Raw genomic sequence first — 26,915 nt, 5'->3', positions numbered from 1 at the left:
GGCTTCTAAAATGCAAACTTTATTAAATCTAAAAAACAATGCTCAGAAGATTTAAAAGCTCGACGCGTGCGCCAGTGTCGAGGCTCCGCTGGCGGCTACAGACGGGTGCTGGCGATCACCAGGGGCTCGGCCTGGCCACCGGCACTCTCGTTCCTTCTTTCCTCTGCGAGTCTCTCCAGCCTGCATCTGCGCCGGCTCTGCTTGACTCTGCAGACGAACACCAGTCCCGAAAACACAACGAAACAAACGCCCACGGCTGTCACTGCTGTACCAGCAGAGAACGCCAGGAAGTCAGAGGAGCCGCCCAGGACCACCGCTCCCAGGGTGACAGTCAGCAATCCCAGGCAGGTGACGAGCAGGCACTCGGAATGAGGCAGCCATCCGGGCTCTTCCTGCCTTCTCGGCACCCTCAGGGTTAAATGTGGGTACATGGTGTTCTTGTGCTGCGGTGGTTAGAGGGAGAAAAAAAAAATTCAGGGTTGAGCGAAGCCTGAAGGTGGAGCAGAAACCTTTCTTCTTTTTTTTTTTTTTTTTTTTTTTTTGACAGGCAGAGTGGACAGTGAGAGAGAGAGACAGAGAGAAAGGTCTTCCTTTGCCGTTGGTTCACCCTCCAATGGCAGCCGCGGCTGGCGCGCTGCGGCCGGCGCACCGCGCTGATCCGATGGCAGGAGCCAGGAGCCAGGTGCTTTTCCTGGTCTCCCATGGGGTGCAGGGCCCAAGCACCTGGGCCATCCTCCACTGCACTCCCTGGCCACAGCAGAGGGCTGGCCTGGAAGAAGGGCAACCGGGACAGAATCCGGCGCCCCTACCGGGACTAGAACCCGGTGTGCCGGCGCCGCTAAGCGGAGGATTAGCCTAGTGAGCCGCGGCGCCGGCCGAAACCTTTCTTCTTGGACCTGCTGCTGCTATGGGGACCCTCCGAAGTTTGGGGGAAAATGCCGCTGGCATTTGGCTTAGCAGTTAAACCTTCAGTGAAACCCATATCCATGTACCTGGTCCAAGTCTCAGCTCCACTTCCATCCCAGCCTCCCGCTTATGCAGACCCTGGGGGCAGGTGCCGACTCCCACCACTGAGTCCCTGTCACCCACTTAGGAGACTTAGACTGAACTCCTGGCTTCAGCTTAGCTCAGCCCCAGCCATTGCAAGCATGGAAGCTTTCTTTCTCTATTGGTCTCTCTGTCAAATGAACAAAAGCCAAAAAGTGAAATGTCATTTAACCATTTAAAAAACGCCTTTGATTGAGGCTGGTGCTGTGGCACAGTGGGTTAACGCCCTGGCCTGAAGCGCTGGCATTCCATATAGGTGCCAGTTCTAGTCCTGGCTGCTCCTCTTCTGACCCAGCTCTCTGCTATGGCCTGGGAAAGCAGTAGAAGATGGCCCAAGTCCTTGGGCCCCTGCACCCACGTGGGAGACCGAGAAGAAGCTCCTGGCTCCTGGCTTTGGATCTGTGCAGCTTTGGCCATTGCAGCCAATTGGGAAGTGAACTAGCAGATGGAAGACCTCTCTCTCTGCCTCTCCTCCTCTCTGTGTAACTCTGACTTTCAAATAAATAAATAAATCTTTATTAAAAAAAAAAAAAGCTCCCTCTTTACAGAATTGTCTTGCAGCCATCCCAAGTCATCCACAAAGACGACTTCTGAGCATGAAGGACTGGGCCTGGGACCCCCGATCTCCTGAAGCGTCACGATTACGAGATGGTTCACTGGCATTTTTACACTTTAGATCCGCAGTGGTCAAGTTCTGGGTGAAGGATGGAGAACACGGCCTAGGAGGAAACTTCGGGCCAACTCTCTCCGGCCGCTGGGAGGACCTGCGGGGAGCCGAGCAGCCAGCATCCCCCCAACCTGGGGGCTGGAGGAGAAGGGCTGCCAAGGCTCCCTGTGCTGTGTGCTGGCCTGGGACGCCCTCATTCCCCGGAGCTCGCCGGTTCCGGAGAGCCTCACTAGGGAACCGCAGAATTCCACAGCCACCGAAGTGGCTGAAGTCTGGGTCGGAATTCAACAGAGCAGGTGGGTGTGGGCCTTGGGAGCGGAGCCGGGACTGGCGCTCCGATGTGGGAGGCAGGCTTCTTAACCGCGGAGCACAACGCCCTCTGTCCTGCGTCTTTTCAGCACCTGTGAGTGTTCTTCCCTTTCCTTTTCCGACAATGAACCGTTACCGGGACCCTGGTCTTTACCCCTTCCTGCCTTCCTGCAACAAGCTGTCCCAGGCCACAGTTTACTCCTGTAATAAAACCCTCCACGCTGTTTCAAGTTATTTTCTTGAGCAAGACCAGGCTTTGGGGAAGGGGGAGGAAGAAGATGATGGGCTCTCAGTACTAAGGATGTTAACTGCTGGAACATGCATTGGGAAGCCTTGAAGGCTAAGTACCAGCTGGAGACTCATGCTAAGGGCTATGATCAGTGAGGTCTCACTGCCTCTTCAGCTTCTAGGTTTTTGTCTTTTTTTTTTTTTTTTTGGACAGGCAGAGTGGACAGTGAGAGAGAGAGACAGAGAGAAAGGTCTTCCTTCCGTTGGTTCACCCCCTAAATGGCCGCTAAAGCCGGCGCACCGCGCTGATCCGAAGGCAGGAGCCAGGTGCTTCTCCTGGTCTCCCATGGGGTGCAGGGCCCAAGGACTTGGGCCATCCTCCCCTGCACTCCCTAGCCACAGCAGAGAGCTGGCCTGGAAGAGGGGCAACTGGGGCAGAATCCGGCGCCCCGACTGGGACTAGAATCCGGTGTGTCGGCGCCACAAGGCGGAGGATTAGCCTAGTGAGCCGTGGCGCCGGCCTGTCTCTTTCAATATTCTAAACTCATGAGTTCCTGAAACCCCCATTTCTCTAGAGTTGATATGAAGTTGAGCTCAATTCCCCCACGATTTTGGGGTTGTTCACCTGCATATTTTTTTGTCTTGGTTAGCAGAGGGTAAATGTTTGGCTTAGCTCTCTGGGGGCTTATTAATGGGCCTCATTTTTCTAGAGCCTGCTTTTCATTTTCCCTGTTACCTGTAGGGTCTGTTTTCTTATTTGTTATTTTAAAATTTTTCTTCTTTAAGGCCTTTCCTGCGTTTTAATGCCTGTTTTCTCCAATTCCATAGGTTGAACGCATACATAATATTCAGCTTCTGTTTCAGAAAGCATCCCAAGTTTGCAAAACCGAAACCCAGAGCCATAAAGGGTACAGGTGTCTTAGAATACAAGAAATTGTGCCGGCGCCACGGCTCACTAGGCTAATCCTCCGCCTAGCGGCGCCGGCACACCGGGTTCTAGTCCCGGTTGGGGCGCCGGATTCTGTCCCGGTTGCCCCTCTTCCAGGCCAGCCCTCTGCTGTGGCCAGGGAGTGCAGTGGAGGATGGCCCAGGTGCTTGGGCCCTGCACCCCATGGGAGACCAGGAAAAGCACCTGGCTCCTGGCTCCTGCCATCGGATCAGCGCGGTGCGCCGGCCGCAGCGCGCCAGCTGCGGCGGCCATTGGAGGGTGAACCAACGGCAAAGGAAGACCTTTCTCTCTGTCTCTCTCTCTCACTGTCCACTCTGCCTGTCAAAAAAAAAAAAAAAAAAAAAAAAAAAAGAAAAGAAATTGTTAAATGAGAACCAGTGTCATATTTGCAACGAATAAAACAGAGTTAAGATCCTTAACATACAAAGAACGTCTACAGATCAAGAAGAAAAATCCAACAACCCGACAGAGAAACAAGGAGCATAAACAAGGAATCGGGCTCAGAATAAATGCGCGAAGCGCTGCGGCTCAGCTCAGTCTACGCTCAGTGTTAAAATGACTTTCAAAGGCTCTCAGCAAAGAGCAAGCTGATCATCTTACAGGACAGTTTCTCTCACCTGCGGCAGCTGTCAGTCAAAGCGAAGCTGTCAGAAAGTCTCCCCCCAGAGAGCTGGAGCCCTTATTGAAATGGCTGAAGAAGGAGAGCTGTTTCTTTTATACAAAGCAGGCTCTTGATTGGATGATTGAAGTAGCGTGGACTCCGCGGTGGGCAGCGGGTGGGGGGTGTCCCTCTTGGGTATCCGGTTAAATCTCTTTCTTCATCCATCCCATAATGCATGAGCCTCGATTCTGGACACTTTGAAGACACTCGCGGCATAGCTCAGTTCCCTCGTACTTCCTACGCCAAAGTACGGCCACACTGCAAGGCCATTTGCCTGGATTGGCTTCAAGTCGTCTGTTTCGTTTGATTTCACCTGCTGAAGGTTTGGCGCAGGTGTTACTACCGCGAGAGGGGAACGTGTAGTGACCAGAGGCTGCACAGGTGTCTCCCCACTTGCCCTGAGCAGAATCCCTTGGCCTCTCAGGAGAAACACGGGCTGCAGGTGGCCGACAGCCGCTGGCTGAGACGCCCGCATCCCACGGGGGATGCCCGAGTTCCAGTCCTCGCTCCGCGCCTCATCCCGGCTTCCTGCGAATGCAAACTCTGGCGGGCGAAAGAGATGGCCCCAGTAACAGGGCCCCCGCCGCCCACGCGGAAGACCTGGGCCCCGAGCCTGGTTTCCAGCTTTAGACTGGCCCAGCCCTGCCTGCTGCAGGCGCTCTTTCGTCTCTGCCTCTCAGATGAAAAGGAAAAAGGTGTCCAGGTGCCACGTGTACTGACGACACCGGTCTGCAGGGGGACAGGAATGCGCGGCGCTCAGAAGTGGCACCGGCCCCAAGGATTTCCAGTGTGCTCTTCACGACGGATATGCGAGGGAGGTGAGGGAGGGCTGGCATTTGTGGGCGCACTTCGAACACGGCAGTGTTTGTGTGGAGCATGGTAACCCAGACGGGTTTAAAGGCAGACGTAGGAGATTTCTGGGGAAGGTCCAAAACACTTTCTTTCTTTTTTTTTTTATTTTTATTTATTTTTATTTTTTTGACAGGCAGAGTGGACAGTGAGAGAGAGAGAGAGAAAGGTCTTCCTTTGCCGTTGGTTCACCCTCCAATGGCCGCCGCGGCCGGCGCGCTGCGGCCGGTGCACCGCGCTGATCTGATGGCAGGAGCCAGGTACTTCTCCTGGTCTCCCATGGGGTGCAGGGCCCAAGCACCTGGGCCATCCTCCACTGCCCTCCCGGGCCACAGCAGAGAGCTGGCCTGGAAGAGGGGCAACTGGGACAGAATCCGACGCCCCAACCGGGACTAGAACCCGGTGTGCCGGCGCCGCAAGGCGGAGGATTAGCCTAGTGAGCCGCGGCGCCGGCTTAAAGACACTTTCTTTCTAATATAATTATAAAGTAAATTGTACACAGTGGGAGATATTCAATATTGAATTTACATAAAACTCCCACCAAACAGGGGCAGGCAGTTGGTGTAGTAAAGATACTGTGTGGGTTCGAGTCCCATCTCTGGATTTCAGCTTCCTGCCAGTGTACACCCTGGGAGGCTGCAGCACTGGCCCTAGTGGTTAGGTCCTTGCTACCCACATAGGAGACACAGATTGAGTTCCAGCCTCCTGGCTTCAGCCAGGCCCAGGCCAGGCTAAGGGGGCATTTAGGAAGTGAACCAGTGGTTGAGAGTTTTGTCTGTCTCTCAGAATAAAAGAAATTTATTTTTTTAAATTTTTTTTTTGACAGGCAGAGTGGACAGTGAGAGAGAGAGAGAGACAGAGAGAAAGGTCTTCCTTTGCTGTTGGTTCACCCTCCAATGGCCACCGCAGCCGGCGTGCTGCGCTGATCCGATGGCAGGAGCCAGGTGCTTCTCCTGGTCTCCCATGGGGTGCAGGGCCCAAGCACTTGGGCCATCCTCCACTGCACTCCCTGGCCACAGCAGAGAGCTGGCCTGGAAGAGGGGCAACCGGGACAGAATCTGGCGCCCCGACCGGGACTAGAACCCGGTATGCCGGCGCCGCTAGGTGGAGGATTAGCCTAGTGAGCCGCGGCGCCGGCCTAGAATAAAAGAAATTTAAACTTCAAAATAAAATGTATAAATGAGTTTGAACTTGTTTCTGTGAGAAGTGTTTCTTATAATGGTTGTGTTGAAACAGGTACTACAAGACTTACCCCTTGGAGCTGGCATTGTGGCACAGAGGGTTAAGCCACCACCTGTGATACCTGCATCCCCTGGGAGCGCTGGTTCGAGTCCTGGCTGCTCCACTTCTGATAGCTCCGTTTATGCACTTGGGAAAGCGACAGAAGATGGCCGAAGTGCTCCGGTTCTGCCACCCACGTGGGAGACCAGATGAAGCTCCTGAATTCAGCCTGGCCCAGCCCCAGCCATTGTGGCCACTTGGAGAGTGAAACAGCAGATGGAAGATTTGTGTGTGTATTCCTCCCTCTGTCTTTTTAAATAAATCAATCCTTAAGAAAAAATAAAAAGGGGCCAGTGTTGTGGCATAGCTGGTTAAGTCTCTGCCTGCAATGCCAGTATCCCATATAGGTGCCAGTTCAAATCCCAGCTGCTCCACTTCCAATCTAGCTCCCTGTTTATCTGTCTGGGAAGGCAGTAGAAGATGGCCCAAGTCCTTGGGCCCTTGCACCCACATAGGAGACCTGGAAGCAGCTCTGGCTCCTGCTTTGGCCTGGCCTAACCCTGTTTGTTGCGTCCACTTGGGGAGTGTGAGTGGACAGAAGCTCTCTCTCTCTGTAACTTTCAAATAACATAAAGAAACTAAACCTCATCACAAGACTTCCCCCTTGGAGGACCTCAGTGTGACAGCCACCTTGCCCTCTGGGTGACCCTGGAGGTCTTCCTGGGCTGGAGGGAAGGCAGTCATTGGCTTGTCCTGCAGGGCTTGTCTGGCTGGGCTGATCCTGGAGTGTCCCTTATCTGGAATGTTAATATTTCCTGAGGAAGCCCAGGTGCACTTAGGTTAGCAGTGGGCCACTTTCCTCTAGCTCAGCTGTCCTAGGCCAGGCTTCTGTCCATGCATCCTCCCAGTCAATCATGTTAAACCAGCAGCCAAGAGCTTCTTCCAGATCTCCCATGAGAGTGTAGGGCCGCAGGGACTTGAACCATCTTCCACTGCTTTCCCAGGTGCATTCGCAGGTTCGGAAGTGGAGCAGCCAGGACTGGAACTGGTCCCCACATGGGATGTCGGCACTGCAGGGTGCAGCCTAACCCACTACACCACAGGGCAGGGCTCACCATGCGGTCTTGCAGTAAGTTTTAATTAATTGAGGCATATAAGCCCCTCCAACATTGTTCTGCTTTTTAAAGATTATACTAGGATATATGCTGTTCATTTCTGGAAAGAAACATCTTTCTTTGAATTCCACTGACTCTGTAGATCAATTTGAATGAAGCACTTTTTTTTTTTTTTAAAGATTTATTGTTTTGAAAGGTAGAGTTACAAAGAGGCAGAGGCAGAGGCAGAGAGAGAGGTCTTCCATCTGCTGGTTCACTCCCCAAATGACCACAATGGCCAGAGCTGATCTGAAGCCAGGAGTCAGGAGCTTCTTCTGGGTCTCCCATGCAGGTGCAGGGGCCCAAGGACTTGGGCCATCTTCTACTGCTTTCCCAGGCCATAGCAGAGAGCTGGATCGGAAGAGGAGCAGCTGGGACTTAAACCGGTGCCCATATGGGATGCTGACACTGCAGGTGGTGGCTTTACCCCCCACGCCACAGCACCAGCCCCCACCCTCCCTTTTTTTTTTTTTTTAAAGATTTATTTATTTATTTGAAAGGCAGAGTTAGAGAGGGAGAGACAGAGATCTTCCATCTGCTGGTTCACTCACCAAAAGGCTGTAATGGCCATCCTGTGCGGCTTTCCCAGGTGCATGTGCAGGGAGCTGACTTGGAAGCGGAGCAGCCGGGACTGGAAAGGGTGCCAGTATGGGATGCTGGTTTACCCGCTATGCCTCAGCACCAGCTCTGAAGTGTTGCCTGTTAATGGTAACTCACTCCATCCAAGAACACGTCAGGTCTCACCATCTGTTTAGATCTTTCAGTATTTTGTGATTTCCAGTGTTCACGACTTACACTTGAATTTCATGGTATTTTATTCTTTTGACACAATGGTAAATGGAATTGTTTTTATAATTTCCTGATTGCCCATTAATAATGTGTAGAAATCTAATCAATTAGAATTTGGGAAAGAAGAGATGGAGAGAGATCTTCTATCCACCGGTTCACTCACAAATGCCTGAGACAGGGCTGGCCAGGTCATAGCCAGCAACAAGGAACTCCATCCGGGTCTCCCACAGGGTGCAGCGGCCCTAGATGTGGGCCATCTTCTGCTGCCTTCCCAGGTGCATTAGCAGGGAGGGTAACGGAAGTGGGGCAGTGGAGACTCAAACCAGCACCTGGTATGGGATGCAGTGTTGGAGGTGGTGGCTTAACCTGCACACACCGTGCCAGCCCCTCCGTGTGAGCTCTGGGACTCACACAGGAGAAATACATGGAGGGAAGTCTGTAAGACAAAGTTGAGTCTCATTCACATTATCAGCTTGTGTCCTTTAGAAAGCGGACACCTCGCTAGATAAATCCAAATTATGTCCTATTCCTGCAACAGAGAAAATGCCTCGATGGGGTTATATAAACTAGATATCCATCATTTTAATTGTTGAGAATCACTTAAATAATTTAGCATTTTTCCTCTCCAGGACCTATACACTGCAACAATCACCAGAAGTCAAATTTTACGGTTTTCTGATTGCATGCACGGTTCCCCGAGGACTGATAAGGCTTTTCATGGTTCATAAAGCCCTAACTGGGATTCGTGTTTCATTAACACAATTGTAGGCAAGAAAAACAGCAGCAATTTAGTGAGACCAAAACATGTGGGGTGGCGCTGTGGTGTAGTGGGTTAAGCCACAGCCTGCAGTGCCAGCATCCCATATGGGCGCCAGTTCGAATCCTGGTTGCTCCACTTCCGATCCAGCTCTCTGCTGTGGCCTGGGAAAGCAGTGGAAGATGGCCCAAGTGCTTGGACCCCTGCACCCACATGAGAGACTCGGATGGAGTTCCTGGCTCCTGGCTTCCGCATGGCCTCGCCCTAGTTGCTCTGGGCATTTGAGGAGTGAACCCACAGATCTTCCTATCTCTATTTCTGTCTCTCCCCTTCGTACTGTGACACTGCCTTTCAAATAGATCTTTAAAAAAATGTGGAGCGCAGAGGCTTCAGATATTTAAATGACAGGATTTTTTGGCCTCTGATAACTTAAAAGATTTGGGTCAGGTGATGATAAAACTATATGAAACTTGGCTGGTACCACGGCTCACTAGCCTAATCCTCTGCCTGCGGCACCAGTACTCTGGGTTCTAGTCCCGGTTGCCCCTCTTCCAGGCCAGCTCTCTGCTGTGGCCCGGGAGTGCAGTGGAGGATGGCCCAAGTGCTTGGGCCCTGCACCCCATGGGAGACCAGGAGAAGTACCTGGCTCCTGCCTTCGGATCAGTGCGGTGCGCTGGCTGCAGTGGTCATTTGGTGGGTGAACCAACGGAAGGAAGACCTTTCTAACTCTGCCTGTCAAAAAAACAAACAAACAAAAAACCCCAACTATATGATACTTACCAACTTCTTCCTACCCTCATTATTATATCAGGAAATCTAGAATTCAGTATGATCTATAGTCAACACTTGGGTTGCCTTACACACATTCTGGGTATTTAAAAATAAGAGATTTCTTGCCCTATTACAGCTCCTAATGAACAAATGAACTAAAACTCAAACCTTCAGAACTGAACAGCTGGGAGCAGTGCGCTGGTGCAGCAGGTCGAGCTGCTGCTTGATGCCAGCAGCCCAGAGTTCAAGCCCTGCCCGCTCCACTTGCAGTCCAGCTCCCTGCGGACCTGCCGGGAAGCAGCAGCGGACAGCCCAAGCACCTGCAGCCCTGCAGCCCACCTGGGAGATGCAGGTGCAGTTCCTGGCTTGGCCCTGGCCCAGTCCTGACCACTGTGGCCATCTGGGTAGTGAACCGGTGGATGGATGACCTGTCACTCTGCTGTTGAGAGAAATAAGCTTAAAGAAACAGACAAGCAAAGGCTGCCCTCGAGTTTCCTCCACCAGTGTTGGTTGTGTCCATTCACCTCCCTGGCAGCGAGGACAGATTCCAGACAGCCAGCAGTGACTCCGAGCCAATCACCAGCCTCTTCATTCGACACGCAGGTCGCCTCTTGGCCCTAGGGGACCAACGCTGCTTCTAGCCTGAGCCCCTTGCCAGGGGTGTGTAGCCCTTACTTCTTAAGCTTGGAAACCCAATACCACGGTCTGAACTTTCTAATTACAATTTACAGCTATCTCTAATTCCTCAACTGTGGCCTCCGGGACAAGGAAATCAAATCTACTTTTTTCAACAGAGTGCGTACTAGAGTGAAACCAGATGCAGGTCTAAGAAAGTAAACAGGGCCAGCGCCGTGGCTCAATAGGCTAATCCTCCACCTTGCGGCGCCGGCACACCGGGTTCTAGTCCTGGTCGGGGCGCCGGATTCTGTCCCGGTTGCCCCTCTTCCAGGCCAGCTCTCTGCTGTGGCCAGGGAGTGCAGTGGAGGATGGCCCAGGTGCTTGGGCCCTGCACCCCATGGGAGACCAGGAAAAGCACCTGGCTCCTGGCTCCTGCCATCGGATCAGTGCGGTGCGCCGGCTGCAGCGGCGGTCATTGGAGGGTGAACCAACGGCAAAGGAAGACCTTTCTCTCTGTCTCTCTCTCTCACTGTCCACTCTGCCTGTCAAAAAAAAAAAAAAAAAAAAGTAAACAGACTGGGCAAGACCAAGCTGTACGCCAGAATGATCACTGGCGCTGCCAAATCTTCAACCGGTGAGAGGATGGGATGAACAAGCTGTATGGCTGTCCCCGCAAAATGACACCACGGAGAGAACCCATCAGCATGAGCAGGTGTGTGCGTTTCTCCTACACGCAGCAGCTCTCCGGTGAACCTGGTCTGACCACTAGCCACAGAACCTGGTTTCTCTGGGAAGCACATCAATTAGGCTACAGCTGGACAGCACAGTAAACATGTATTCTGTGTTGCAGATTTTTTTTTTTTGGACAGGCAGAGTTAGACAGTGAGGGACAGAGAGAGCGAGGTCTTCCATCCACTGGTTCACCCCCAGATGGCCACAAAGGCTGGAGCTGTGCCAATCCAAAGCCAGGAGCCAGGAGCTACCTCCAGGTCTCCCACGCGGGCACAGGAGCCCAAGGACTTGGGCCATCTTCTACTGCTTTCCCAGGCCATAGCAGAGAGCTGGATTGGAAGAGGAGCAGCTAGGACTAGAACCGGCGCCGATATGGGATGCAGGTGTTTCAGGCCAGGGCTTTAACCTGCTGTGCCACAGCGCTGGCCCCAAGCACCTTCTTACTCACAATGAATTTCCCTGTGATTCCAAGGGTTCTCCCAGGCACACAACCTGCAATTCTGGGTTGGCTCCCCACTCCCTAACCCCCGCCCAGTTATGTTGCCATCTCCACTAGGTAGGATGCAAGTTGGGGTCTCTATAAATGACCCCATGTTGTCTTCTCTGCCCCTGAGCCTGCCACCTCAGGGACTCACCACCACCTCAGCACGAGGGACCAAGGAACCCACACTTGCCCCAAATCCTGCAGCTGATGTGTGACCGACGAGGGGAGAGATCACACCAACAGGCTCAAGTCACGCTGACGAGATTGAGAATGCCACAGCACGCCTGCCTCAGAAGCCAATGATATATTTAATAATAAAAAATGGAGAAGCACTCTATCTTCCCTCTGTTGTATTAGCAAATACACACAGGAATGATCAAAAATAGATTTCACTTCACAGCACGGTTCTTACAACCAGGCCACGGTGAAGCCCGGGCCTCGCTCTTGGCGAAGGCTGCAGTGGAGGCTGGGCCTTCGTATCCTGCGAAGTTCCTTGGGCAGCTGACAACTCCTCTGGCTGGGTCGGAGACTTTAGGTTGACTGGAGCACTTTGGATTTCTTTGGCCACCGTTTGGGGGTGCTGGGAGCTTTCTTGGCAGATTTACCGGAAGTGGTGAAGAACTTGGCCTCAGGTCTTTTTGGAGTCTGTCTTGCGTCTTTTTTCCCCAGTGAAGAGCTTCTTTCTTTGTCTGTCTGTTTGATTTTTGGCTTCTTCCTTGGGCCTTTTTCGGGGGTCTCAGGCTCTGCAGCTTTTGGGGTCTCTGAAGCTGGCAAGGCCTTTCTCTTCTTGCCACGAGGTGTCTTGGGACCAGGACTTGTTTTTGAAGGCTTTTTCTAAAAATAATTACACAGTGTACAATTAGCGCGATGCTCACTTAAGCTAATGTGAAAAACCCTCAAGCACTCTGGAGGCACTTTAAAAACAGGTCAAGTGCAGTGACAGCCGGGGACCACACCCACACGCTGCTGCCTGCTCTGGCCCGGGGGCTGGCGAGCCTTCTCTGAACACGTGGCGAGAGCAGCCCTCCAGTCTCAGAGACGCATTACTCCCTGACTTGTGAGACAGCACCCCCCAGTAACTAGACAGACACTGTGAATACAAATGAAGCCATTATCAAAGACCCACAAAATACTCTCTTCTGAAATCCAGGAGTTCCGATTCCTGTCAGGACTGCTGGAGGCGGATGTTCTAAGTCACACTAATACTCCCTAACACGCAATGAACGCACAAATCGGTAATGTAGCTGTTTCCTGTCGAGTCCTGTGTGCTGTGGGGCGTGCATGTGGCACACTTTACAGGACTGACAGCTTGGTGAGCTCCACACCAGCTTCACTGCAAACGTGCGAAACCTCGGCTGTGACAGAGCTCACTAGGCCACTGGAATGCCTTAGTTTTTTTTTTTTTTTTTTTTTTTTTTAAGATATTCTGGTCTCCCATGTGGGTAGCAGGGACCCAAGCAGATAGACAGTCTTCTGCTACCTTCCCAAAGTGCATTAACAGGAAGCCAGATCAGAGCGGAGCAGCTGGGACTCACCCCAGTGCTGATTCGGGATGGCAGGGCCGCAAGCAGCCACGCAGCCTCCTCAGAGACAGGAGTGTCGCAGCTCCAGGACAGACTTACGGCAGCGCCCTCGCACGTGCACTGACTGCCCTGCCGCCAAGAGTGCGCGCTCCGTAGTTAACAGCTCTCACCTATCAGCAGCGAGGGGCTGCAGACATGGATAATTCAAAGGCACACTGTCCGTGGATTTTCAAAGCCGGTCAGGGCAGAAAGTGGAGTATATGATTCTATTTCTGAAAGTGAGTCCTAAAAATAATCTTAAGAAATTTACTGTCCTGAGTCTTGTTTTGTTTGAAAGGCAGAGTTAGAGGGAAAGAGACAGACATCCTCCATCCACTGCGTCCCTCCCCAGAGGGCTGTAACGGCCAGGACTCTGCCAGGCCACAGGCAGGAGCCAGGAACTTCTTTGGGTCTCCCATGTAGGTGCAGGGGCCCACGGGCCTGAACCACCTTCCTCTGCTTTCCCAGGCATGTTAACAGGGAGCTGGGTCGGACGTGGAGCAGGTTTGGAACCAGCACCCATGTGTGTTTTCTGGCATTGCAGTGGCTTTACCTGCTATACCACACACATCAGCCCAAGTCCTGCTTCCACAGACCCAAGTTGGGGCCAGGGTTGTGACGCAATGGTCAAAGCTGCTGGCTGTGTTGTTGGCATCCCATAAGGGCACCAGTTTATGTCCTCACTGTTCCACTTCTGATCCAGCTCCCTGCTAATGACCTGGGAAGAGCAGCAGCAGATGTCCCAAGTGCTTGGGCCCCTGCCACTCACGTGGGCGATCTGGGGGAAGCTTCTGGCTTCAACCTGGCCCAGCCCTGGACCTTACGGCCATCTGGGAGCGAACCAGCAGATGGAAGATCTCTCTCTTTCTCCTTCTCAGTAACTCTTCGGAATAAATAAAATCTCTGGAAACAAAACAAAACAACCCAAGGCCCTCTGCCTCCAGTGGTTCCTAGCAAAATCTTAACTCCTGGATTTCAGAAGAGTTTACTTTGTGGTTCTCTGATAATGCAGCCCCATGCACCCGTGTTCGCTGCGCCTCAGGCTGCAGTGAGAGCCCAGGCAGAGGGCTGACCTGGGCTGTAGTCCACCGTGACACCTGCACACAGACACTCAAATCTGACGGTATCCCTGCAAGTAAGTGGTGTGTGACCGTCCATCACGCCCACACAGGAAAGGAGGGTAAAGCAACATGGCTGTTCTCGTGTTGCTCATCACTTGTTACTTAGGGTATGCGAGCCTGCCACACAGTGGCCACCGTGGACAGGAACCATCACTACCTCGGCACTGTCAGCTGGAGTCGTTCCTATTGGCACCAGCTGCGGAATCTCATCTTCGGAGTCCTCCGTCTTTCTCGGCGGGGCTTTTCCTTGGCCGGGCTTCTTGTGGGAGGCGGGGCCCTTCAACGCAGCAGCGCCCTCTGCAGGTGCCTTGTCACCCTTACTGGGGACTGGCGCAGCCTGGCCGGCCTGCACCGCTGACTTTTTGTTTTTCTTCCTGCGCTTCTGTTTCTCCTGGTTTTTCTTTTCTTCTTTTTTTTTGGCATCCTACCAAAGAACACGAGACATAACTTTTAGCAGAAATACTTCTGTTGATTAAGCACTTGAACTTGCGAGTCCTCCTAAGCTCCTTGAGCTTGCAGGGCCTTGATGTACAGGAGAGAACAAGCCCCACAAGCAGCACTGAACCTCAGCTTCCCCTTGTCTGTGAGTCCTACCCAAAGCATTTCATATAACACACTGGTAATTTATGTACTGTAATGTGCAACCTAGAAACCGGAACTGAGAGGCATCTGTTAGCCTAACTGAACCTTAAAGTTTGCTCATCAACAGTCAATAAACTACATTTTAGGTTTTCTCCCTTAGCTACCTTTTGCCTCTGTACCAACCACTTATAAACCTCCATAGCTAAGACAGAGTCAGACTTCCAATACCTGGGTCAGTCACTGTGGCACAGCGGGTGAGGCTGCAGCTCGGAGTGACCACATCCCCTAGCAGAGCGCCAGCTCTAGTCCCTACTACTCTGCGTCTGATCCAGCTCCCTGCAAATCCACCAGATGACAGCCCCTGCCACCCTCATGGGAGACCGGGACGGAGCTCCTGGCTCCCAGCTTTGGCCTGACCCAACTTCAGCTGTTGAGGGCATTTGGGAGTGAACCAGTGGAGAAGTGAAAAATGGACTCCTGTCACGCAGCCTTGCAAATAAAATCAAAAAATTAAAATAATTAACTTAGCAATAAGTACAAGCTCTATCTATCTTAATGTATTTTATTCACACCAATATTAACCAATCTCACACGTAGCATGAGACCAACAAATCTAGAAGCACAGGTACCAGAAAATGAGTGGTCTCGGTAAGACAGGGAGAACGGTACCCACGTCCTCGCCTCTGAAGCCACCCACACCCTTGATTAAGTCCACCCAGACCTGAACCCCCCTGACCTTGCTCTTCAGGGCCCGCAGGGACACTCTGCTCGCTTCGTCCACACTGCTGACAAACGAGGAGAAGATGGGCAGTGCGACGGACTTCTCGGTCTTCATGAACAGGAGCTTCACGCTCCCCCACTTCTGAAACAGACCCAGAATGCGGTCACCGGCCGCTCCCCCCGCCTGAGCCGGCAGCTGCCACAGCCGCAGGACCGTACCTCGGGCAGTTTCTGGGAGAGCCTCTCCGTGACGGCAACGACGTTCTCGACCACGTGCTGCGCCTGCATGCCAGTGTGCCCGACGCGGATGGTGCTGAAATGGAACAGTGTCGGACAAGTTTTCACATGAAGCATGGCAGGTCACCTGGGGAACAGCACACAACCCTACGGCTGTTTTTTAAACAGCAGGATCTACAGGTTATAAATGCACTTGCACTTTAAAGGAGAACTACCATCTCTCAGGTACTGAAAACGTCATGTCGCAAACAGGTGGCTCGAGGGCTGGCCCTGACCACGTGAGAAGAGAGGATCGGCAGGCAGGCCAGAGGCGGTCCTCCTTCATCCCCGAACACCCCCAGCTGCAGCCATCCATCCGCTGTGTCGAGGGGATGACTCCTGACGGCGGTCTGCGCTCTTACAGCTCTATTCCCCTAACCCAGCTCCTTCTGAAATAAACAGCTTGTCTCTGGCCAAGGGCAAGATCACCCCTTTGGTCAGAGCGGTGTGGGGTGTGGGGTGTAGGGTGCGTGTGTTGTGGCCCAGTGGGTCAGGCCACCAGTCAGGACAGCTACATCCCACATCTGAGTGCCTGCGACAGGGTCCTGCCTCAAGCTTCCAATCCAGCCTCTTGCTAATGCACAGCCGGGGAGGCAGAAGACAACGGTGTAAGCACTAGGGTCCCTGACACCCATGTGGGAGATCCAGAAGGAGTTCTGGGCTCCAGGCTTCTGATGGACCACACTGGGCTGTCGTGAGCAATTAGGGAGTGAACTGATGGATAAAGACCTGTCACTCTTCTTTCAAATAAAAATCATTGAACTTAAAAACAAACCCAGCGCTGCCACAAGCCAAGCGGGAAGCCCAGAGGGTCCTCCACGGGCGGCAGAGGGGCTCACTGTTGCTGTGTGTCAAAGGAGGCTGGAACTACAACCAAGGCCGCAGCTCCCTCCAGCAGGGGTCTCCAGCCACGTTTCCTGGCCCGCAAGCGGTCTGTCTTCCCGGAGGGAACACGGTGCACTGAGTTACCTGCTGGGAGCTGTGACAGGGATGCTCCTCTGCTTTCACCCTGCTGCCCCTTCTCCTGGCCACTCACTGACCCCACAAACCAGGCCTCTGATACTGTAGCTGACCACACTTCCCATGAGCCACCACCTCAGCGTCAGACTCTAACCGGGAGTGGGGGTCCAGGCTCAATGACCAACTCTCTGGGCTTCCTCCTACAGGCAGAAGGCAACCCCACAGTCCACATGTCCTGCCCAGCCAGCTCCTGCTCTGCCTTAGTGGGAGACGCTCTAGTGAGAACTAGTTTCCCTGGTGAGCAAAGCTGAGAAATCTCTGTGGGCGCTGGTGCTGAGGGCAGTGGGCCAAGCCACCACAGAGTGGCTGGTTTGAGTCTTGGCTGGTCTGCTTCCAATCCAGCTTCCTGCTAATGTGCCTGGGAGTGTCTGGCTCCTGTCCTTGGCCTGGCCCAGTCCTGGCTGTTGTGGGTATTTGGGGAGTGAACCAACAAACAGAAGATTTCTGTCTCACTTTCTGTCACTCTGCCAAATGAATGAATGAATAAATCTAAAAACAAAGTAAAACTCTGTGGTCTGGTTTCCACCATGTGCAACCTCTGGGTTTGCAGGAGCTCCTGGGCCGTACCCTACTGGGAGCTCCCCTTCCCCATGCCAGAGAAGACCCCAAGGTTAGCAGACCAAGTGTTTTATACAGGGCAAAACTTGCTGCCACAGCTGCAAGCTACCAAGTACTCAAACCTGACCCATCTCTCAGGAGACCTCACAAAGACTGCACTGCTTTCTCTCCCCACCTAGGGAAGCAGTCACTGGCCTAAAAGGTCTTCTAGGGTATCTAAATCTACATGTGGGGTTCACCTATCCCAAGATGCCGGGCAAGATTAAATCGATGGGAAAATACACACTGGACAGGCCGAGGCAACAGGACGGACATTGAATTCACCTAAGAAGTGGGTCACTTTACGGGATGATACCGTATCTCCAGAGGACAGTATAAAAACTCAGAACCACTAATACGCTGCAAGCTGTAATCTGATTCTCCCAAGTACTGACAAGCCGCCCTGTCCAAACCATGGACAGTAAAAATGGCGCTCCTCGAGCAGAACGCCAGGTGGTGCTGGTCCACTTCCACCACAGCAGGAAATTCTTTTAGATCACACTGTTCTAGACAACGGAACACCTCCTAAAGAACGGATTTTAGCTTAATAGAAGGATCTTGTTTTATCAATATTATCTGTTTAAAAAAGTTGATAGAGGCCGGCGCCGCGGCTCACTAGGCTAATCCTCCGCCTAGCGGCGCTGGCACACCGGGTTCTAGTCCCGGTCGGGGCGCCGGATTCTGTCCCGGTTGCCCCTCTTCCAGGCCAGCTCTCTGCTGTGGCCAGGGAGTGCAGTGGAGGATGGCCCAGGTGCTTGGGCCCTGCACCCCATGGGAGACCAGGAAAAGCACCTGGCTCCTGGCTCCTGCCACCGGATGAGCGCAGTGCGCCGGCCGCGGTGGCCATTGGAGGGTGAACCAACAGCAAAGGAAGACCTTTCTCTCTCTGTCTCTCTCTCACTGTCCACTCTGCCTGTCAAAAAAAAAAAAAAAAAAAAAAAAAAATTGATAGAAGTCATGAAATTTAAGATTAAGAGAGGGGCCGGTGCTGTGGCATAGTGGGTAAAGCCGCTGCCTGCGGTGCCAGCATCCCACATAGGTGCCGGTTTGAGACCTGGCTGCTCCTCTTCTATCCAGCTCTCTGCTAAGGCCTGGGAAAGCAGTGGAAGATGGCCCAAGTCCTTGGGCCCCTGCACGCACGTGGGAGACCTGCAGGAAGCTCCTGGCTCCTAGTTTTGCATTGGCGCAGCTCTGGCCGTTGCAGCCAATTGGGGAGTGAACCAGCAGTTGGAAGACCCCCACCCCCTCCACTTTCCTTTCTCTGTGTAACTCTTTCAAATAAAAAATAAATATTAAAAAAAATTAAAAGAGGCACAAATAGGGGCTGGCATTGTGCCACAGCAGGTTATGACGCCAGCATCCCATGCTGGCACTGGTTCAAGTCACAGCCACCTCACTTCTGATCTAGCTCCCTAACACACCTGGAAAGCAATGTGAGATGGTCCAGGTGCTTGGGCCCCTTCCACACAGATGGGAGATTCAGATGGAGTTCTAAGTTCCTGGCTTTGGCATGGCCCAGCCCTGGCTCTTGTGGCCAACTGGCGAGTGAACCAACAGAAGAGGGATCTCCGAACTCTCCTTTTCAAATAAATAAATAAATAAATAAATCTCTTAAAAAAAAAAAAAAAAAAAAAAAAGAGAGGCACACATAAATGCCTTCCACTGACCTGCAAGAGCCATTTTTAGAGATGTTTAAGACAGTGCCGCTCACACAGTCATTGATCTCTTTTGATAAATTCTTGGCCAGAAGGTTTACAGTCACCGGGAATCTGTGAAAACACAGGAGGCACTCAGCACACGGAGCACGCGCAGCACGGGTTTCACGCTGCTGCGCTCCGCCCTGCCCCGACTTACTTCTTCCTCTGGTAGAAGTGCCTCCCTAGGTGTGAGGGCAAAAGCCGCCTGATTCTTGTGTCAGTGATGAAGAAGTCAAAGCTCCCCAGGAGGCGGAGCTTGGCTTCATAGGCCTTATATTCTGTCTTTAGAGTTCGGAAAGGGATGATCTAGAAAACACAAAGGGTAAACACACAGAAAGTCAAGACCCTGAACAAGAAGATGAAACAGTCACACAGCTCGGGCTTGCAATCGAAATGGCCTAGTCATGCCCTCCAACGTTTAGTGACCACGTGAGAACCCAAAATGCACTACGCTACATGCTGGGGCTACTGAGACGAATGAGGAACGACCACGGCTCGAGAAACTCAGACCCGGGGCACAATGAAGATAAACACGTCAACTACAGATCAGGGCGCAGGGAGGCAGACAAAGGATGCTGTGGGACAGAAGGAGCAACTTTAAGAGTCCCAGCTGCTCCTCTTCCGATCCAGCTCTCTGCTATGGCCTGGGAAAGCAGTAGAAGATGGCCCAAGTCCTTGGGCCCCTGCACCCGGAAGAAGCTCCCGGCTCCTGATCAGCCCAGTTCCTGCCACTGTGGCCACTTGGAGAGTGAATCAGCAGATGGAAGACCTTTCTCTGGGTGTCTTCCTCTCACTGGTTGTAACTCTACCTCTCAAATAAGTAAACAAAAATACGCTGCCTCCCTTCCAGCTTCCTGAGCGAGCACCTGGGCCCCTGCCACCCGCACGGGAGGCCTGGCTGGAGCTGAAGTTCCTGGCGTTGGCCACGGCCTTCAGGGACTGAGTCAGGAGGCGGGGAATCACTGCCTGTCACTCAAATACATTCAAAATAAAAATTTTAAAAAACCAGAAAAACAGAAGAAAAACACTCAACACACATCAGTATATACCACTTGAATTAAATCTTTCAAATGACTCGGAAACATTAACCTGCTTCCTACCTGAGAAATGGTTTTAATGCCATGCTTTTTCAGAAGCTTTCTATAGAAACTTTCTGTGTTTTCAGGAGTCAAATTGGGTTCATCCTTGACAAATAAACAGATTTCTGCTAAATCCGAGCGAATGCCATGAGGTAAGGGCCTGCAAGGAACGAGAAGGAAGCACGATCACGGACAGCCTCAGTGACCACCCAGAATCCATGACGGCCCTGACATTAGCAACCCGCGCCTGTGCGTGAAGCACATCCCGCATGAGCACAACATGCAAAAACACTGGCTTTCAACGTCCACACAACAGATTTCAGAGACAAGTCAATCACCGCAAACACCCACAGGACTAACACTTGGGATGGGGCCGCCGCTGTGGGCTGTAAGAAGAGCTAACACATAAGAGCGACACCTACCACACACTGATGCCATATTTACACGCGCTATGCGCTCCTACACGCTCCTGTGTTAGAGCCAGCTACTCGTATCTAGAGTCCTGATTTGAGACTTCACCTTCTGGAAAACTGAGCTCCATAAACAAGTTAAATAGGAAACATAGATCAAAACAAGAGGGACCAGCAAATATGCACTATTATCTTTAGTCTTCTACGGACAAAATAATAAAAAAAATGAACCCAACAATGGCTTCACTGTCTCCTTAGGTCTACATGTGCTAAGGAAGCAACATTTCCTCAAGTTAGGAGAAAGCAAGCGCTACAAACCCAGGGGATGGCAGAAACCACCAAGAATGAGTGTAGGGGAAAAAAATCCTCAAAAACGTAGCTTTCCAGAAGGGGAAACTATCTGAACGAAGCTGTGGAATCAAGAATGCAGATGGAGGGGGCGGTGCCATGGCCTACTGGGTAAAGCCACCACCTGAGGCTCCGGCATTCCATAGGGGTGCTGGTTCAAGTCCCAGCTGCTCCACTTCCAATCCAGTTCCCTGCCAATGCACCTGGGAAAGCAGAGGAAGACGGCCCAAGTGCTTGGGCCCCTGCACCCGCGCGGGAGACCTGCAGGAGGCTCCTGGCTCCTGGCTTTGGGTTGGCCCAGCTTTGGCTGCTGTGGCCATTTGGGGAGTGAACCAGATGGAAGACCTCTCTGTCTCTCTCTGCCTCAGCTTCTCCTTCTCTGTAGCTCCATCAAATAAAACAAACTTAAAAAAAGAATGCAGACGGAATCTGTCAGTAATGAATCAGGCAATCTGGCTGGGGCAGGGGTGGGAAGATCAGCTGTAAGAGAATCCAAAAATCTAAATTATCTTCCTACTTCTAACTGTTCAACTTCCCCACTTTGTGGAGGGAAAAAACAGGGTATTCCCTGAGAAGTTCTTCATGACAGACAAGCCACGATGCCGGACAGAAGGCAGGACACGCGGTTCTACTTGAGTTTCAGATGTATTTTGTATTCATTTTCTATTTTCATTTGCTGGATCTGGTAACTCTACAGAGGACCTTTCTGAACTGAAGCCCAGCAATGAGCATGTAAAAGCACCAGACTTCTCTTCTGCAGAAAAGCTCCCCGTCCGGTTTTCCTCTCAGTCTCTGCAAAGAGCCCGTCGCGGCCCTCAGGAGGTTGAGTTCACTAAAACACAAAAGCTGTTTACTCTACCCCACGTTCGTTCTCCCAGTCGCTAGGTTTTCCATGTAACGGACCGATCAGCTTAGCTGTCCACCAAGGCCCCAGAGAACTGGCCAACTTTCTAGAAAAATGCATGCCTGCGATGGTTTACCCTGACTCTGGCGTGAGAAACAAGGCACAACCGGTAAAGGGACAGTGAGGGAACAAGCAGATTCCCAACAGCCAAAGCGGAAAGCCAGCACTTACAGGGAGACCCTCAGCTCCTTTTTGGGAATTTTCCACAAAACCACCATCAAAAACAAGCTGTCATTCTCGTTCAACAGCAGGCCACTCTCCTTTCTCCAGGACTTGGAATGTGCCACCAGGACTTCCACCGCCTTTCGAATCTGCAAGTGGACACACACAGGGAAGGCAAATGCTTTTCAGTGTAACACGGGGCACGGGCTGCGGCGCTGGCATCCCAAATGGGCGCCGGTTCGAGTCCCGGCTGATCCAGCTCTCTGCTGTGGCCTGGGAAAGCAGTAGAAGGTGGCCCAAGTCCTTGGGCCCCTGCACCCGCGTGGGAGACCCGGAAGAAGCTCCTGATTCCTGGCTTCGGTTAGGAGCAGCTCCGGCCGTTGCGGCCATCTGGGGAGTGAGGAAGACCTCTCATCTCTCTGAAATTCTTTCAAATAAATAAACAAATCTTAAACACAACAACAAACCACAATTTAACACGCACCCTCCTCCCACACACTTTCTCCCTCGGGCTCCCACAGTCAATGCACACTTGCAAACAGCGGCCCCCGCCTCCTTCAGAGGCGGCCCCAGGAACACCGCACAACCACAAGGCGCCCCGAGTCTTCCCTGAGACCCCAACTCTGTGCCAGGCCCTCGCGCATTTCCGAGAGGCCCGGTCCCTAACGGCTCCGCGGAGACCTGGCCACGGCCCACCGTCCGGAGGAACCACCCCAGGTAATACGAGCACCTCCACGTCAGAGAGCCAGGCCGCAGGGTGTGCAAAGGAAGCAGCCGCCCGCGCGAATCCACGGACAGCTCAGCAAGCGACCCTCCGAGAGCTCCCGGGGCCGCCCCCGGCCGCCGAGCCCACCTCCCAGGCCTCTCACCCCGCTTCCGGACCACCTGCCCCCCGAGCAACGCACCTGCTCTCTGTCCAGCTGCGCCAGGGCGGTCGGGTCCGCCGGAGTCGAGCCGGAGGCTGACGGTGACGCTGGGGCCGACGCCGAGTCCTCCATTTCGCTCCCACCGCGTGCAGACGCCAGAGCTGCACCTCGTGCGCAGGCGCAACGCAGACCCGGAACCGGAAATCGGGGAGGACACTAGCGTCTACGTCACTTCCGGGACGTGCAGCGCTGGGTGCCCGGCGTCCAGCGGCGATCGCGCGGGGTCAGACGACCTGCGGGGGCGGCAGCTCCGGTTCTGCGCTTCCACTGCCGGTGCGGGTGATAGCCTGGCGCCATCGCTCTCTCTTGTACTTACACCAGAGAAATTTAGAAAGTGCATGGATGCGGGACAAGAGCCTCGCGATCCTGGCTCCGGGCCCCGGGCTGGCGGGGACCCCGTGCGAACCCCGGGCGCGCGGCTGGCCGAGGGCCGAGCCGGCTTCGCGTCTCCGGAGAGGCGGGAGGTAGCGTCGTGTACCACAGACAGAATGGGACGGGGCGACGGGGGGGGGGCGATGGTGACTCCCTCCCAGCCCCCCGACAGCAGCCACGGGTCCAGTGTCCCCCGGAACCTTCCAGAAACCTAATGCTAGTCCGTTTTTCGCTGTGTGGGCCGGTGAGGTTCAGTGGCTGCTTGGGAACACCGGCAGGACCCGGAGCTGTGGCCTGTGCGTGCGGGGAGCGTGGGGGTGGGCACTCGGGCTGGTGCCAGTGTTCCTGCGAGGCCTTGAGCTGGGAGCTGGCGGGGGCGACGGCTCCCCGTAGGAGTCGCTTCTCCCAAAGCGCTGCCTGCATGCAGGGGCCTTCGGCTCATCTCCAGTCAGGAATGGCCTCGTCTCTAAATCGCGTTGCAGAAGATTCTTTTTTTTTTTTTTTTTTTTTTTGACAGGCAGAGTGGACAGTGAGAGAGAGACAGAGAGAAAGGTCTTCCTTTGCCGTTGGTTCACCCTCCAATGGCCACCGCTGCAGCCGGCGCACCGCGCTGATCCGATGGCAGGAGCCAGGAGCCAGGTACTTATCCTGGTCTCCCATGGGGTGCAGGGCCCAAGCACCTGGGCCATCCTCCACTGCACTCCCTGGCCACAGCAGAGAGCTGGCCTGGAAGAGGGGCAACCGGGACAGAATCCGGTGTGCCGGCTCCGCAAGGTGGAGGATTAGCCTAGTGAGCCGCGGCGCCGGCCGCGTAAGATTCTTAAGGGGTCTGCACCTGCTTGCACCCGTCTCTTTTGGACTCTGGGGTGCGAGGGGGTTGGATTGAGCACTGGGTGGAGCCTCTGCACGTGACTCCAAGCCGAGGGGATGCGGACCGTGCGGGAGACAGCAAGTGGAGGGAGGAATGGAGGCGAGGCTAGCACTTGACTCAGTCTAGCTGAGGGTTTAGCCTCCCTGGGAGAAATCGCAGACCCAGTGTTTCTAAGCTGATGGTGGGAGACAGTGGGAAATGATGCTTTAGGGTCATCGTGGTTTTGTGGCCTTTAGGGTGTGTGTCTTCAGTACCACGCTTTTCCCAAGCCTCCCCTTGAGTGTGGGCCTGGCTGCGTGACTTTGTCCCAGCAAACAGAATACAGCAGTGATGTCACTTCCGGGAGCAGGTCGAAGACTGTTTCCACCTTGGGTGTTTTCCCTCTCTCCCTCCTCCACTTCCTCATCGTGAGGGCAAGCTAGCTGCCGTCCGTCCGAGGCGACACGGGCAGCCCGCCAGCCCATCCTCCCAGCGTCGACCACCCAGGTGACAGCAGGCTCAGGGGAGACCCAGCCAGAACCACCCAGCTACCTGCTCCGCATTCCTGACCCAAAACTGAAGATAATAAATGGCGTTTTAAGCCACTACATTGGGGTAATTTGTTATCCACTAGTCCACGCTGCCTGCACTCACCCGTATATTCTCTCCTGTCCTCACTTAGAAGTCTTATGAGGAGCTCACAGTCCACTCTGTGAACTCGGTTATCCTCCCCACACCTGCGTCATTGATCCCACCATGCTAAATATGGGAGTTATCCTCATTCCCCAAATACGGTTATAACAAAGTCTTGTTTATTACATTTTAACATCTCTTGAATGTATGCAGTTCTTTTTATCCTTGTCACACGGTAGTGCAGGCTACCATTTAAATTTCTTTTAGAGCTAACATTGACTCAGCTCTACAGAGGACAAACCAAATCCAGAGGAAAACGAAGGGATGCCGTGACAGTGCATGGCTTTAAAAAATCCCGTTTCTTTATTGCAGAAACAGCTCCCAACCACTGGTTGACTCCCTAAAATTCTTTAATGGCTGTGGCTAGCCTGGGAAGAATCCAAGTACAGATTCAACTGCTTGAACCATCAGCACTGCTTCCCAGAAGTGCATTAGCAGGCAGCTGAAGTCTGGAGCTGGAGTCAAACTCAGCCATCTTAACAGGCTAGACATCCACCCTAGTACCTGTCTTTTAAAAGGCAATACAGGGGCTGGTGCTGTGCCACAGCCAGTAAAGCTGCTTGTCCCTAAATCACGCTGCAGAAGATTAAGTGGTCTGCACCTGTATTGGCACCCCATACAGGCGCCAGTTCAAATCCCTGCTGCTCCACTTTCAATCCCGCTCTGCTAATATGCCTGGGAAAACGGCTCTACCTCTCTGCAACTCTTTCAAGTCCATGGGCCACGTGGGAGAACTGGAAGAATTTCCTGGCTCCTGGCTTCAGCCTGGCCCAGCCCCAGCTATTGAGGCCATTTGGGTAGTGAACCAGCAGATGGAAGATCTCCATTGCTCTGCCTCTCCTTCTCTGTTAATTCTTTCAATACTATTTTTTTTTTTTTTTAAGTCATACAGCATTAATGGCCTTAAAACTGGCGCTGTGGTGTAGCAGGTAAAGCAGCCACTTGCAGTGCTGGCATCCCATTTGAGTGCCGGTTCTAGTCCTGGCTGTGCCTCTTCCCATCCAGCTCTCTGCTATGGCCTGGGGAAGCAACCGAAGATAGCTCAAGTGCTTGAGTGGCTATATCTGTGTGGGAGACCCGGAAGAAGCTCCTGGCTCCAGATTGGCCCGGAGAAGCAACCGAAGATAGCTCAAGTGCTTGAGTGGCTATATCTGTGTGGGAGACCCGGAAGAAGCTCCTGGCTCCAGATTGGCCCAGCTCCGGCTGTTGCAGCCATTTGGGGAGTGACCCAGTGGATAGAAGACCTCTCTCCCTCTGCCTGCCTCTCTGTGACTTTGCCTTTCAGATAAATAAATCTTAAATTAAAATTTGATTTGTTTGGTCATGAGTCTTCAAGACAGGGAGAGAGAGCCATCTTCCATCTGCCGGTTTTTTCCCCAAACAGCTACAACAGCCAGGGTGAAGCCAGGAGCCTGGGACTCTACCTGGGCCTCCAACATAGATGGCAGGGGCCCACGTACTTGGGCCATCTGCTGCTGCCTTCCTACACACATTAGCAAGGAGCTGCATGGAAACTGGAGCAGCCAGGACTTGAACTGGCATTTCAGTGGTATGCTGGCACTGCAGGCAGTGGCTTGACCCACTGCCCCCAACACCAGCACCCTCATCGGTCATTTTAGATTGGGAAATACAGCTCCTTTCTTCACTATGCACTACAACCTCCAAGATGTTGATGCTACTTTTCTGCTTTGGGTGCACTGCTAGCCTGTGTCTCTGAAACTGGTTCCACGTGCCAGGAAGTTAGAACTATTGACAGTCTTCTGCCTGTTGCAGCACAGTGCCTGCACGTGGTGCCCAAAGACATTAAAGGGAAGTTGTTCTTTCAAGAAAGAACGTAAGTTTGATGGAGTTGGAAGCCTAATCATTGAAGAGTGCAAAGTGGCTCAGTACTGGAGAGTATCACATAACCATTGATTTAGAGCTCTGATAATATGAACCTCTGCTTTAACAGCAGTCTTATACTAAGGCACATGGGCAGTCATATTATAATCACTATTATTTAATTACTGCCCTTGGTACAATAGAGGGCAAGTACTACTAGGTCTTGGACTTTATTTGGAGTCCTGCACATGGAGGCTCACCGTTCTGAGAGAAACATCATTTCCCAGCTTCATTGCTCACATAAAACCATATACAGTGACTAGTACCCGATTAAGCATCTCTAACTTCCTGTAGTGTTCCTGTTTTTGTAAGGCTGTTACCTATACCACAGAGGAGCCTTGCAAATAGTGTGCATGCCAGCCAGTTACCCGGGTTATACATTCTTTATGCGCCAGAGCTTAATTAGGTCCAAACATGCCAGTAGATGGTCCCAATACTCTATACAAAATAAAGGTCTGGGGCCAGCACTGTGATGTAGT

General features: G+C 52.9%; 1 protein-coding gene and 3 long non-coding RNA genes across 8 annotated transcripts; 2 read left to right on the top strand and 2 right to left on the bottom strand.

The window, feature by feature from the left end:
* On the bottom strand, positions 1 to 4,483 carry LOC149120619 (uncharacterized). The gene is made up of 2 exons (XR_016226220.1): positions 3,818 to 4,483; positions 1 to 443 (listed from the first exon to the last, which is right to left on the bottom strand). It is a non-coding gene; the product is annotated as an uncharacterized LOC149120619 (long non-coding RNA).
* Positions 4,484 to 4,539: 56 nt separating this feature from the next.
* LOC149120618 (uncharacterized) lies at positions 4,540 to 6,156 on the top strand. Its single transcript, XR_016226221.1, has 2 exons — positions 4,540 to 4,679; positions 5,947 to 6,156. It is a non-coding gene; the product is annotated as an uncharacterized LOC149120618 (long non-coding RNA).
* A 5,369-nt stretch (positions 6,157 to 11,525) lies between these two features.
* Positions 11,526 to 22,756, bottom strand: RSL1D1 (ribosomal L1 domain containing 1). 5 transcript variants are annotated; one of them, XM_008257732.4, is made up of 9 exons: positions 22,620 to 22,756; positions 21,724 to 21,863; positions 19,912 to 20,050; positions 18,969 to 19,117; positions 18,782 to 18,883; positions 15,441 to 15,534; positions 15,238 to 15,363; positions 14,077 to 14,343; positions 11,526 to 12,070 (listed from the first exon to the last, which is right to left on the bottom strand). In XM_008257732.4, the coding sequence occupies exons 1-9, from the start codon at positions 22,710 to 22,712 to the stop codon at positions 11,768 to 11,770; spliced, it is 1,413 nt and encodes a 470-aa protein (XP_008255954.3). In that variant the 5' UTR covers positions 22,713 to 22,756; the 3' UTR covers positions 11,526 to 11,767. The 5 variants fall into 5 exon arrangements, with proteins under 5 accessions (XP_008255954.3, XP_008255955.3, XP_008255956.3 ...); XM_008257733.4 differs by having other exon boundaries at positions 15,238 to 15,360; XM_008257734.5 differs by lacking the exons at positions 19,912 to 20,050; positions 21,724 to 21,863.
* A 51-nt stretch (positions 22,757 to 22,807) lies between these two features.
* On the top strand, positions 22,808 to 25,867 carry LOC149120617 (uncharacterized). The gene is made up of 2 exons (XR_016226222.1): positions 22,808 to 22,913; positions 25,561 to 25,867. It is a non-coding gene; the product is annotated as an uncharacterized LOC149120617 (long non-coding RNA).
* The last annotated feature ends 1,048 nt before the right edge of the window (positions 25,868 to 26,915 follow it).

Source organism: Oryctolagus cuniculus, chromosome 19 (assembly GCF_051225735.1).
Source record: "Oryctolagus cuniculus isolate XC-2025 breed Fujian yellow rabbit chromosome 19, ASM5122573v1, whole genome shotgun sequence".
Taxonomy (NCBI): domain Eukaryota; kingdom Metazoa; phylum Chordata; class Mammalia; order Lagomorpha; family Leporidae; genus Oryctolagus; species Oryctolagus cuniculus.
The sequence above is the reverse complement of the archived record's forward strand: the minus strand, read 5'-3'. Positions and strand labels throughout refer to the sequence as shown.